This window comes from Emys orbicularis, chromosome 7, assembly GCF_028017835.1.
Source record: "Emys orbicularis isolate rEmyOrb1 chromosome 7, rEmyOrb1.hap1, whole genome shotgun sequence".
Lineage (NCBI taxonomy): Eukaryota > Metazoa > Chordata > Testudines > Emydidae > Emys > Emys orbicularis.
In genome coordinates, this window is record NC_088689.1 from 70,022,377 (window position 1) to 70,036,055 (window position 13,679).

The 13,679-nt window shown below is 46.5% G+C and overlaps 1 protein-coding gene across 1 annotated transcript in view; it reads right to left on the reverse strand.

Moving 5' to 3' along the window:
- The window catches only part of WDFY4 (WDFY family member 4), a 234,004-nt gene that overhangs the window by 65,620 nt on the left and 154,705 nt on the right, over positions 1-13,679 (reverse strand). The window contains exons 43-46 of the mRNA XM_065407457.1: positions 9,780-9,928; positions 7,208-7,328; positions 5,231-5,316; positions 4,063-4,125 (exon numbers count right to left, since the gene is read on the reverse strand). Of these exons, the coding sequence (XP_065263529.1) occupies positions 4,063-4,125; positions 5,231-5,316; positions 7,208-7,328; positions 9,780-9,928 (419 nt within the window). The remainder of the gene's footprint in view (positions 1-4,062; positions 4,126-5,230; positions 5,317-7,207; positions 7,329-9,779; positions 9,929-13,679) is intronic.

Below are 13,679 nucleotides of genomic sequence, written 5' to 3' on the forward strand. Positions count from 1 at the left end.
GTCCAGCCCAAACCAATAAACAGCTCTTCCCCTCACCGCAGTTCTCTTCATTTAAGGGTTTGCTCGGTGTTAGGTGGAGAGGACCTGCTGTTTCTCCTAAACCAGTGAATGGGCCCCAAAGCAATAGAAGTGCAGAAAAATAAAGGTGAAAGGGCATGCTTGGTTCCTGACTTTTATTTACCTGGAGACACCGTGGGCCAGATCCTGACTCCTGTCCCACCTGCTTTGAGCTGCTCCAGCAGAATGAAACAGGAACCAGCTGCTTGGGGATTTCCGCAGCGTAATTAAACCTCCAAGTGGCACAGGGATCCTGCAACCCTTCTTCTCCCACCCATCAGGGCCAGGAAACTGCTCCATCAAGCCTATCACCAACTGCCCTCAGTCCCCTGGAGAGCTGTGACCAGTTGGCATGACTTGGAGAACCCTAGGCCAGACAGGCATAAAGGTTGCTCAAAGTTTCCTTTATGGCCCTGAGCTGTATTGGGCAGAAGGATTGATCTCCAGGATCTGGCCCAATATCTACCAGTTTTGTACAAGTTCATTGTGCATGGAGAAATCTTCCTAGCATCTTACTTCTTGAGAGTGCAGGCAAAGTTGGATTCTTTGTAGTCCCACTCCTTCTATCTTCTGGGGGCAGGGACTTTGTAGGGCTGAGGGGAAAGCAGAGTGGGCAAGCCTATCATGTGAAAGTGTCACAAATCTTTCTCTTTAGGAACAATATAGGTGACAGTGTGCTGCACAAGACAGCCCCTTGGATCTTCCTGGGGACTTGGGCTGTGGAAAATCTCCCCAATGAATAGCACTTGGGCCCAGCAGGGATAAACCTCAGACCCTCCTGTTGCCATAGCACATGCCCCAAAAGCTGCGTCTAAAGGAGAATCTTCATTAGCTGTTATCAGTACAGGGCCTATGACACAGTTTCAATTCTGTCCAGCAGAGGTCAGTACTGACACAGACACTAGTCAGATCATTACACTACCAGGAGTAATTTAGGTGTGAAACACAATGTATAATGATACACAATTCTGTCTCCTCGAGTGCAATCAAAGAGCCACATTCTTTGCTCAGACACACAAGCAGGTCCCACCGGCTTCAGTGTTGGATGCTGCATCCATGTATCAGGGAGTTGAAATATTTATCACAGACATCACAACTGGCCTCATTTCCCCTATGCCTGGCTTCCCCCTCCCCCATTCACTTCCAAGCTGTCACAGACTCACCTCCTCCCTGAGAGAGAGGGGCAGGAAATAACTCCCTTCTAGACCAAAGTGGCTTCTGGTCCTTTTTTAAGGTGCATTGTATAGGGCCCATAATCCAGGTCCCTCTCTTGCTCTGGCAATCTAGGGGTGGCAGCAGGTGAATTTACAATCTCACCCCCAGTCCCAGTGTCCCCATGGTGTGTTTGTCTCTCTCTCTCTTTCTCTCTCTCTCTCTCTCTCTCTCTCTCTCTCTCACACACACACACACACACACACACACACACACACACACACACACACACACACCACACACACCACACACACACACTCTCTCTCACCTCTGCACACAAATTCATTTGCATTCCTTGTTGCACCTTCAGGGCATACCCTGCAGACGGCAGGCAGACAGTGACATACAGGTGCATTAGACTAGTAGATTATCAAAGCAGCTAAGCTAAGCACCGACCTTGGACAAGGTGCTGGCTGGGGCCACAGCAACATATGGGAGGTGGCAGAGAGTTAAACATATTTAAATGAAGAATAAAATGGTGTGCGTGTGTGCGGGGGTTGCTGCTCAGCAGTCTAGTAACAGCCCATTCTGGAGGGAGTAAATTGGGACTCCTAAATTCTACTCCCAACTCTGGGAGTGTTGTCTAGTGGTTAAGAGCACTTGACTGGGATTGGGGACTCCTGGGCTCTATTCCCAGCTTTCCACTACTTTAATATGCTACATGAAACTGCACCTTTATGCCTCAGTTTCCCCAATTTAAAATGATTATTCCTTTCTCACAGGGTGTCGCAAAGTGTAATAATTTATAAAGCCCTGCAAGATTCCTAGGTGGAGAGGGCTGCATGAGTAGCAGGCGATACTGCTATCTGATGAGTGTTCATTACACTATCATGCAGGGGCTGGGAGGGAAAGTCTGGTCCCACTCCCCAGCTCTTCTGGGACAGCAAGGGCTGGGGATGCTGTGGAAGCAGCATGTCTATCCCCTGGGAGGGAGGACTTTGTGCTCCTCATGAGGGATCCCACCCTCCGACTCAGGAATGACACCAGCACGTGTAGAGATACAATGAACGCACAGAGTTTTTGGTCCTTCAGTTCCCAGAGCAGAACAGGTGATTATGTAGGCACTTACTAAAGAGAGGCATTTCCAGGTAGGAGGATGTTCTCTCTAATCCTTCACTTAAGCATGTGCAGTCTGGTGTCTCTCAGCTCATACTATAGCGTGGCCCAGAGAGAGCTGTGCCAGCCCTCCCCAAGCTTCTATCCCCGCTCCTCAGAGGGGACAATGTAGAAGAGGTCCTCTCCCCTCAAGGGGATAACATTCCAGGCAGATCCTTATGGGGACTAAAAACCCTTTGTGCTCAACTGTGCTTCCAAGATTCAGAACAGGCAGAATCAGGCTCCTTAAACCTCAGCAAAGATAAGGCCTAACACAAGTCATACCTCTCTCACCTACCCGTGAGCCCAACTCCAGCCCAAAGGTCATGAAGACGTGATCCAGGAGGGCTTGGAAAATTACAGATTGATGAGTGCTGGGTAAACAAAGGATAAATCTATCCCTACGGCACCAGCCCTTGGGCTGTTTCACTCTGTCTAGAGATATCAGTCGCCCAGTACAGAGTGCAATGTGCTGCTCCACACTGACTCTAGGATCTTCTTTGGGTTTCTCAAAGACCCATATTAGTCCCAACAGGGCTCAGCCTGGGCCGGGACTGGTGGTACTTGTCTTAAGCTGCCTTCTCGCTCTGGAGTGTCAGCTTTCAAGTCCAAAAAAGTAACTCTGTAACTGTAAACCTAAAACCAGTGATCTGAGAGTAACCAATGGAGACACCTATGTGAGCCTGACAAGGATGAGGGATGACTGCTCAGAGAGGCGCAACCTCTCTCATCTCAATGGGCTGCTGATGCTCGTGCCCCTTGGTGATCATTTACATCTCAACACTGTTAACTATTTGGGATCCCCCCAAAACTTAAGAGTTGTTCTCATGGCTCTGCACTAGCTTCCGGTTCCCTTTCAGGAATAGCTTTAGCCATTTGCTATGGTCTACAAAGCTCTGCATGGTCTGGGGCCCAGTGACCTGCATTAGAACCTGGGAAGAGGGCAAGCAGGAAGTAATGGAAGTGGCTCTTCCTGGGAGATTTCCAGCCCAAGCAATCTGGTGGGTTAAGAGAATCATCCAAACTTCTGAGTGTTTATCCGAATCAAAAGGAGCTGCCAACCCATGGGAGTGTCACCCACGGATACTGAAGATGCCAATTAGGAGCCTAAGGAAGTATTCCTTGGGCATCCAGCTCAAGAGAAGTTCTGGGTACGCAGGTATTCAGGATCAGCACAGAACACTCGCCCAGTCACACCACTCTGTGCTTGGAAATAAACCCACTTGGCAAGGGGCAGCAAATTGGGATCTCTACTGTGAAGTTGTTATAGTTGGTTCTGCAGCATCACTGTGCACTAGGCACATCTGTCACTGTCTGCTCTAACTGCCCACTAAAGAGGCCATTATGCAGCAGCATTATGGATTAGCTCTCTAACCTCACGTCGTTGACTGTCTGTTCCCTATTCTTCCCCACACTAACCATCTACATAAGAGTTTACCAATAAAGTCATATTAAGAAGATAATCATTATTAATTAACTATGGATAACAGCTACTTAATGCATCCCTCATGCCTTTGTAATGAAGATATTTTACAGCCGAATGCTTTGGGGAGATTTTGGGATGCCTCTGAACATTCAAAATAGGTTTTAAAGGGAACAAAAAATGTCGATTTATAGTGTCCTTTGTTAAAGTAGAACAAAAATTACATTTATTGCAGACAACTATCAGAACGATTGGGAATGATTCCGGCTTATTACCTTATATTCAGGGACTCTTCAGTTATTCCTTTTGCCTTCAAAACAGGTTGCAACGAACAAAATCTAAACAGAGAGGAGAAAATAAATCAACATGGTCTTTAAAAGGGTTATTACCTGTAATAATCACTGAGGTTTAATCCTGAATGATGCCAAAGCACTTTACAAACTGAGACCCCTTACATTCAGGACAGCACTTCAAATCAATGGGACATCTGCTATGTTTAAAGTTAAGTAGGTGCTTACATGCTGTCCTGGATAGGGATGGTCTTCAGCTTAAGTGCTTCCTGAATCGTAGCCTTGAACTGATATTCAGTCAACAAAGATAAGAAGCACTTCATCCATCACTAAAATGCAGCTGCTTCTGGGGTAGAATCTGGCTGCCGGTTAATTGCCAATGGCTATACTATGCAGCATTTTAGAGCAGGTTTCCCTATCTAACTGAAACAGCAAGGTAAATTTAGATAGGAAGAATGGTTCAGAACCTGCAGTTGTTATTTAGGCAAGGTTCCATTGGGCCTATGCATAGATTTTAAGGCCAGAAGGGATCATTATGATTGGCTAGATTAAATGATCATAATGATCAATCTAGGCCACAGAATTTCACCTGGGAATTTCTGCATCATGAGTGTTTTGCCTTGGTAAGGACAGCCAAATTATACCCAATGTTATTACCAGAGTTGCAGTTTTGCCTGGCCAGCGTGGTTAAATTAAAGTGGCTGATAGAAAGCAATGTGCAAATCATCCATTTTATACTCTAACGTCAGCAAGGGAAAACGCCACCAGGACAAGGCAGCTATAAAAGAAAAGCCTTCTCTCCTAGACAAAAGTGCCACTGTTTAAAAAGTCATGTCAGCTCTATTTATGCCAAAGATTTAAAGTAAAGGCCAGAGAACCAAACTCATCTTATGTACCTAATGCTAAAAAATCATAAGCAACGCACCAAAAAAATTACAGCTCAGCAAGGGGAAAATGACATTGGCCAGGAGAAATTATGTTTTTCTTGCTTAAGTGGAACCATCCAAAGACCCAGGAGCTGCAATTTTAGAGTGAACCCTTAGGGTCGCTGTTTGGGAGACACATGTGAATGGAGGGGAATGGTGCCACAAGCGTAAAACAATACCAGCTGCTGGGCCTTGGTGCTAATATGCCAGAGTGAAGCAGTAATTACCTCTTAAAGGCTTTATTCCTGTCGCTGTCATGGAAGACGAGAAACTTGGAATAGCCGTTTTTGAAGAATATTTCCAAGGCGATCTCCTGTAAGGATAAACCATTCGCACCGTGGAGACCCCTGGAGCAAGGGCTGAGCATAGCAGAGAGAAACGTATTGTTTGCCCAATTTTACAGGGTTTTCAGCACTAAGGGCCAGATTTTGTAATGAGCTCTGTGCGGGTGGGATCACAAGGGGTGACTTTCACAATATAATCAGCCCACAAGGGGTGACTTTCACAATATAACCAGCCCAATATGCAAGATCCAACGGGCTGGAGAAAGTTCAAGAAGCAAACGCAAACTCCAAACCTTTGGCCCATCAACTAGTTAAAACAGGTCTTTTACCAAGAAAGTTCACCCCTTCCTAAACTCTGAATCAAGCTCAAAGGAAAACCTATGAGACATCTCCTCTAAATTGGGTGGGTTTTATGCTACTCTTTAGTGAAGCTTTTAGTGATTAAAGTTGCTGTCTCCCCCCCATGATATTGACAATTTGTTTATAAACCTATTATTTATGCTGGGCCAAATCAATTTGTTTTTTCCAATTGCTCTAGTAAAAGCATTAATACTATTTATTATCTCCACTGCAATAGCTCCTACGAGCCCACTGTGCGAGGTGCTGTACACACACAGAACAGACAGCCCTCACCCCCAAGTGCTTACAATCTAAGTATAAGACAAGAGGTGATAGGAAAGCAGTGATTGTAATAAACAACTCACAAATGCTCTATGGCAAGTTAAGGGTCTGATTCTGAAAGGACTTCTGGTGGGATTCTCATTGCAAGATCAAGGCTAAAACAGACTGAACTGAATGGGCAACCCTGATGTATTTCTACTAAAGGCAAAGGAGTTGCAGCCATAATGACTGGAGCCAGTGATTTTTTTTTTTGGCGAATAGTAAATTTATGAAAAAATGCATTGGGGGAGGGGAGGCACTAAAAAGTATTCCTACATTTGAGTTGAATCTGGCTAGAAGTTTTGTCTGAAAAAAAATTCAATGATTTCAAAATAAAACATTGACATTCTGAAACAGAATGCGGTTCTGTTGAGAAATGTAGCTAATTAAAAGAAATAGGTGAAAAACACTTGAAAAACAGCCTGAAAGTAAATGAAAAGTGGGGGGGGGGAATTCATTTTTGGGTCACACAAAATGATTCGTTCTACTCTAATTATTTTTTCATTTTTTCATTTTGACCAAATAAATAAATAAATAAATCCCCCAAAAGATTCTGTTTCAGTTCGAACCAAACCAATTTTTTTTCCATATTTTTTGAGTCATCCCCCAAATGGAAAAATCCACTATTCACTCAGCTCTAGTAGAGGTTCAGGTTCACTAGCTGAAAAGTTATCCCACAAGAGTAGGAGCAACAGAGCTGTGTTTTCCTTCTTTGGGTGTCTATGGGAGCTGAGCACTATTGAAAATGGGTCCACTTGTTTAGGAGCTTAAATCAGGATTTAATGGACTGATTTGAGGCACCTATTTTTGAAAATCTTGGCCTCAATTATAAGGGACACCTCTCCATAGCAATTCTTCCCTGGTAATACTGATTCAGTTCCTGAGAAGTCATACACTGGAATAACAGGGCTAACGCTTTGGTGAGCAGGGACAGAAGTTTCCAACATCCATGGCTAGCAAAGCAGAGATGGGGACAAGAGCAGTACTGTGGGGGTGGAGAAAGTCCAATCCTTAGGGGTTATAATGCAAATAGTTCCTGGCAGAGGCAGTGGCGGAGGGTACATGGGGGTCACATGCCCCCCCCCAGATATGCTGTTTGGCTTGTACTGAGCATGCTCAGTAACACTGCTGAAGCCAGCTGCCTTCACTCTGCCCCCTCTGCCCCCACTATTGGCAGGTGGGGTCATCTCTGGTTCCTGGTCATATTTTATCACTTTTCTTGCAGCTGTTTCCCAAACAACATGGCATATTGACACCTACCTGCAGAAGAAAGCGCATCAGATGTATCTCTTTAATGTCACTGTATGCATAACGGGAACATGCCTGATCTCCCATGCCCTGCTCTTTGTGGCATAAGCTGAAAATAAATGGATCGGTGATGCTGAAAGAGGTATAAACAGAAATGTGTTTAAGATGGACAAGAACAAGCAAGGCCTTTGCAACAAACATGCTGGATGTGGGGGAAGCCTCGGGCATAACCCTATACACAGCCACCACCACGTAGTCTTGGGATACCCTCTATTGATGCACAAATGGCTTTATGTACGTTTCTACAGAGCTTGGTATCCTAGAAGGTCTGTGATGTCAGCCAGAGCATGGAAGGTTTCGAACACCCTGAAGGCAATTTCATACTGGATCCTGAAACAAAGAGGGAGCTAGTGGAGCGTGAAGGTCCGGTTGGTGTGATCATGCTTTTTAGGACATGCAACTGGACAGCAGCAGCATTCTGTACATGCTGTCTGAAAAGCAGTGACACAAAAAAAGTCCACAGAGAAAGGATTTGCAGTAGTCGAGGTGGGAGGAGATGGAGGTCTGGATGAAGTAGAGCCATGGCCAGGGGATGTTGTTGATCACAAAGGATTGCATTGTGATATCTTTACCCCCATTTGGTAGTACCTTACTTCTCAGATAGTCCCATTGACTTGAAAGGGTCTTCACATATTACTCAGTGTGAGGAGAGGTATAATAATTGGGTCCAAAATGATCACGTCCTTTAAAAGAAATCCAGTGAAAGCATGAGACAGTGTTTTCCCAGAAGCCGATCTGGTCACTATTTGATTCATCCAATCATATGGACTCATCCGATCACTAACATTTGATCCAGCAGGACCTGGATGTAAAACAGTGACCATCGATGCACGGTCAATGAGTAAAAACAATGAGTCACTCACTTCCCAGTGGACTCTGAGCACAAACACACCCATATGCATCCACAGAGCATGAGCAGAAAGCCAGCCTACAAACCCATTTTCAATATTGATCATTTTCAATAAAACAAGAATCATAAAAACGGGGTCAGTGTGCCAAGTATTAATTATGATCCCTTCAGCCTTGGAGAAAGAAATAGGAACTTATCAACCAATGAAGCAAAAGACTCTTCTAAAGAATGTTCCATATGAATAAAAGATGGGAGAGATGAAGAAGGAAATACCAACAACACTTAACGACACCAGAAAAAGAGAATAATTTCCGTCTGTAATGGGGTTGTGTCTTCCTATCTCTCACTATATGCTTAGCACATTTCAGGTGGTGCTGTAATATAAATAATAGCCATATCCAGTAAAACAACTTTAATTGCTAAGTACTCCTCACTCTAAACGATGTTTGGAAAATGCTTGTTACTGATAAGCAGGTAAAGGTCAATACAGCTGAAGGTGGAAGTCCAGTGCTGGTATAAACCCTTCAGCTCAGTCTGTGATATTCTTACTCACACTGAGCAGTAAGTACCTTATTGCCAAGTAGTGCCATCGATCGCAGTGATACTACTCATGGCACAAGTAAGGCCTATTCAACAGGAGCAAGGGTATCGCAATCCGGCCCCATGTAATCCAGGTAATTGAGGCACTATCCTTGGCTTTATGTCCTGTTGAGGCATCTGAAATAAGCGAGGGTGTCTTTCCATGCTGTCCCAAGGCTGGGGGTGGAGGCAGACACTGGAATGTGGTCCCTGAGCGGCTCCCAACAGAACTCATCTGTGGCTGTTTGCAGGACTCCAAGTCCTTCCTTTTAAGATTCTCTCATTCCTGTCCATTCTTCCTGTCTCTGGAACCAGATGGGGTCAGGGGGTTTATTCCTGAGTCAAGACCTTATTGCACTGTATTATGTAGAGAGACCTCTGCCTTTGTGGGCTAGGAGCACAGGAAGATATCATGCTGTGGCTAGCTGCCAGCCACTCTCAGAAGGGTCATAGCTGTGGAGGCTGTGCAGGAACCCTCAGTCTGTATTGCAGCCCTGGCTCACACTCCTCTCCTCCTGCTGGTTGGTCTCTCTGTCACAGGTCTGTCTCACCTTCAGCCCATGGATGGAGGTGCTATTATTAAGAATGGCAGGAGTGATTTGGATGAAATCAGACACACACACCCCACACACACACGCAAACCTTTACTCAAAGCTCAAGCTGAGCCTTCAGGACTCACAAAAGTTTGGTTCATTTTTCTCACCCACTTCCATTTTTGCAGCTGCCTTGCTTCTTCTGGGTTCCAGCTGGGACCAGACGTGAGAAAGTGGGTTCCCATGAGCCATTCCAGATGGGTCAAAAGCAGGAAGCAATGGTAGCATCCAGCTCCAGAAGCCCTGTCTCAGGCCACGTTTGGAGAAGAATTCTGACTTTGGGGTGCTTCTCCACCCTGACTAGAACCTCCAGCCCCTTTGGCCATTTGTCCCTCCCGAATGATTAGAAGCACCTTTGCAGCTGGAAGGAAAGCACAATGGGCCATACTCGGCGCTGATGCACACCCTGTGCAGCTCTCTGAAGTCAAAGGGTTCCCAAAGGCCGGGCGCGTCACTTCTGAGCTTGGCCAAGCGTGCCTACAGGAAGGGAAGAATGACTCACCTGGACAAGCAGTGCTTGGTGCAATAAATCTCTTCAAACTGGGAGAGGACAAAGTGCTCGCAGATGTAAAAGTGCTCTTTGCCAAGGAGAAGCACCCCTTCTGATGCCAGGTGTCCTTGCACAATCACCACGGAGTATCTAAATGTAACCTAACATGGAAGGAAGGAAAAGATGTAGCCAGAACTTGGTAATACACTTCGCCTGTACTGTATACTGCCTATCTAGTTACCAATCAGGTCCCCAGGCTGTAGTATCTGAGCACCTCGCAGACATTAACCTAGCCTCACAGCACCCCTATGACGCAGGGAAGTGTGGCCCCCTGCTAAGGCAAAGAGAGTTGAATTGACTTGCCCGCAGTCACCAGGGCTGGCTCCAGGCACCAGCTAAGGAAGCAGATGCTTGGGGCGGCCAATACAAAGGGGCGGCACTCTGTCCGCTATTGGGGCGGCCCGTCCAGGTCTTCGGCGAGAATTTGGCGGCAGGTCCCTCAGTCCCTCTTTTTCTCTTTGATCTGCCGCCGAAGTGCTGCCAAAGAGGAAGAGAGGGAGTGAAGGACCCGCCGCCGAACTGCTGTCGAAGAATGGAGTGGCGCGATTGAGCTGCTGCCGAAGTGCCGCCGATTTTTTTTTTCCCCACCACTTGGGGTGGCAGAAAACCTGGAGCCGGCCCTGGCAGTCACACAGGCATCTCTCATGATTCTCTGAACTACAGGAGTCAAAGCCTTAGCCATGAGGCCATCCTTCCACTATGAACCAACTCAGCATTTATACCTGGGGGGAGGGGGAGGCACACAAAGATGTGCTGGTGGAAGGCTTCAGAAAGGACAGTCTGAAGGCTGCAGTCTTCTGTTTATCCACTGAACAGATATGGCACAAGCTGCATCAATGCAAGCTTCCCCCAGTGTTCCTCACCCCTAACCTAGCAGATTCCCCTCTGGGAATCAGAAGGGAAGCGAGTCTGCCTGGCTCACTCATTCCTTGGTCTCCCTCCTGGGACTGTCAATCAGCAGGGCAGGTAGCGCATGTTGTGGTGCTGGTTTCTATGGCCTGGATACAGGGCCGGCTCAGGCTTTTTTGCTGCCCCAAGCGGCGAAGGGGGGGGGGGGAAGCCGCGATCGGCGGCACTTCGGCGTCAATTCAACCGCGCCGCTTCATTCCTCGGCAGCAATTCAGCGGCGGGTCCTTCGGTCCAAGAGGGACTGAGGGACCCGCCGTCGAATTGCCGCTGAAGACCGGGACATGCCGCCCCTTCCCATTGGCCGCCCCAAGCACCTGCTTCGTTCGCTGGTGCCTGGAGCCGGCCCTGCCTGGATAATTGCCCATTGGGAACTGACTTGAGACCAATTCATTTCACTCGGGCCTCCCAACGGCAATCAGATGGTAATAAGTCATGGTCAGCACCAAGGTGCCATTTGGCCCGCCATGTGCCCAGAGCCCTGGCAGGAACACCAGACAGACAAACCAAATGAGGTTTCCGAACAGCAACCTGGTGGGAAAAGCCTCCGTGTCAAATGAATTCTTGTGGAGCACCTACAGGTCAATGATCCATGAGCAATGAGCCATGGCAAGAAAATGAGGTTCTGCATGTCCCCAAATTTGGGACCAGCTGATTTCAATGACCCCTGCCATGAACCTGACCAAGACCCACTGATGCAAAGAGTAATTAGCCTTCTCTTTAACTAACACACAAACACACAGCCATTCACACAGATGGGAACTCCACACAGAAAGCCCCCAGGGAACCGCTGAGGTTATTGATCCTTTTTGTTTGTAAAAGGAACTTTATTCACATTACTCTACAGAGAAAAACCAGACACTCCTGTTTGGATCCCAGTGAAACACATAGCTCAAAAAGCACTGCTGTGGGATTCCAGGGAGCAATGAATGAACTGGGAAAGCAGTTGATATTCCAGATATTTATCCCAATATTATCCAAGCTATATGGCCGGCTGAGCCAGGAAACCCAGGATGGAAAGCCAGGGAGCACAGCCTCTCTTGCATCTGAGCATCTTTGGCCTGTGTTATACAGGTTAGATTAGAGCAGTGACACTCAGACCGCAGGGCTTTAGGAGCCAAATTAGCAATCAGCATTACCCAAAAGAGCCACAGTCATGTGAATTCATTGTTTCATTTACTGTAGTGCTATAGATTCATATTTAAACAGTATGACAGGGGAAATATTTAGTTTATATTGTGTGTATATATATATTATTCTCACAGCAAGATGACTGACCAAGCATTATTATTTTATCAACTATAATTGGTTAATAACAGTAAAAGCATCCTGACTGGTTAATAATGAAATCACCCAGAGTTTTAATATCATGTGTTGCAAAGAGCCGCAGGAGACACATTAAAGAGCCACTTGCAACACCCAAGCCTCAGTCTGAGTATCACTGGATTAGATTATCACAGTGGTCCCTTCTGGCCTTAGGATCTATGGGAGTCCAGTCTCATCACATTTAAAATGCCTTGGTTTGAGGTCAGTTCTAGAAAGGGCAAATATTTTGTACCAATTCACTCCACTGCAGGGGTGCTGGAACAGTTTGTATAGTCGGGGTGCTGAGAGCCACTGAATCAAGCTGTAAACCCTGTATATGATGGAAACCCCTTCAAGCCAGTGGGTGAGGCAGAACCCCTAGCACCCCTAGTTCCAACACCTATGGTCCACTCTCAATTTTACTAGAGCTGGCCCTGACCCACAACCTCACATACTCCGGGAGGCCTGTAATCCAGATCTGGATTGCAAAATTTTGCAACACAAGCCCGTCCTGAATCAGAATGAGAGACGGCCTGCACAGAGTGCAATTGGACCTGAAATGGATGTAGGTGAGGGGACATGTTCAGAAACCTTCAGAGCTGCTTTTGGGAGAGCTTCTGCCATTTGGGGTCCAGTGTCCCAAGATCAGCTCTTACGAGATTTTCACCTCCTTGGCCCCAAATGTCATGAAACTGATTTGTAAGATTTCATCCACATGCAGAATGGGTCTGGAAATAGTACTGGTATCGGTAGGCCAATGGAATTCCCATCTTGATATGGACAAGGTACACAGATTAGGCCTGGCTCTCCTAAACCTGTATGCTCCTAGGTTTTTCCCTGCAGGGCCTCTCTGCCTCCACACCTAGTTCCCTCGGCCTCAGAGACACACATTCCTGGGACCCACCTAGCAGCATGAGTCAGAAGAAATAGCTCTGCATCTTTGAAGGTGCTCTGACCTAACGTTAGGGTGAGTCAGTGGAAGAGCCCAGCATTCCTGTGTGGGGCCCTACAATCTGTTACAAGGCCCTTTCCATTTCTGGATTCAACACAGAACCAAATTTGTATGGGTGGGTGAAGATCCAGCAATGGAAATCCAACCTCTCCTCTCCCCACAACCATCAAAGGGAATGTGAGCATCTGGGTAGGGCTCATCTCTCATTTGAATGCCTATATTCCACAGTTTTTTGTTCGTTTGTTTGTTTTTAGAGACACACCATAGAGCTGGTAAATTCCTGTACTGAACAAGAAGCCATTTTAACATCATCTCTTTCTTCTGCGAGGCTGGGCTTCTCATCTGGATGTCTGAAGCTGAGAAGAGAGGCTCCATGGCCACTTGGGCGAATGAGATTAGTGGTACACAGGACTAAAGATACCTTTTTCTCAGATACGATTCAATCACGGAAGTCCTTTCCTCTCTGCTGGGCTAAGCCAAGGTTACAGCTACTTTACCTAATTACCTCCCCTTCACTCCATCCAGGACAGCCAGACCCCAAACTCTTTCCTCCTCCGATACAGACTTCATACAACTCCCAGTCCTGAATCACTTTGCCAGGAAAACTAGTTATCAACCTACCTCTGAAGCTACTGATTCCATTATACACCCTTTGCATCTCACGCTTTCTGTATGCTCAAGATTTGAGT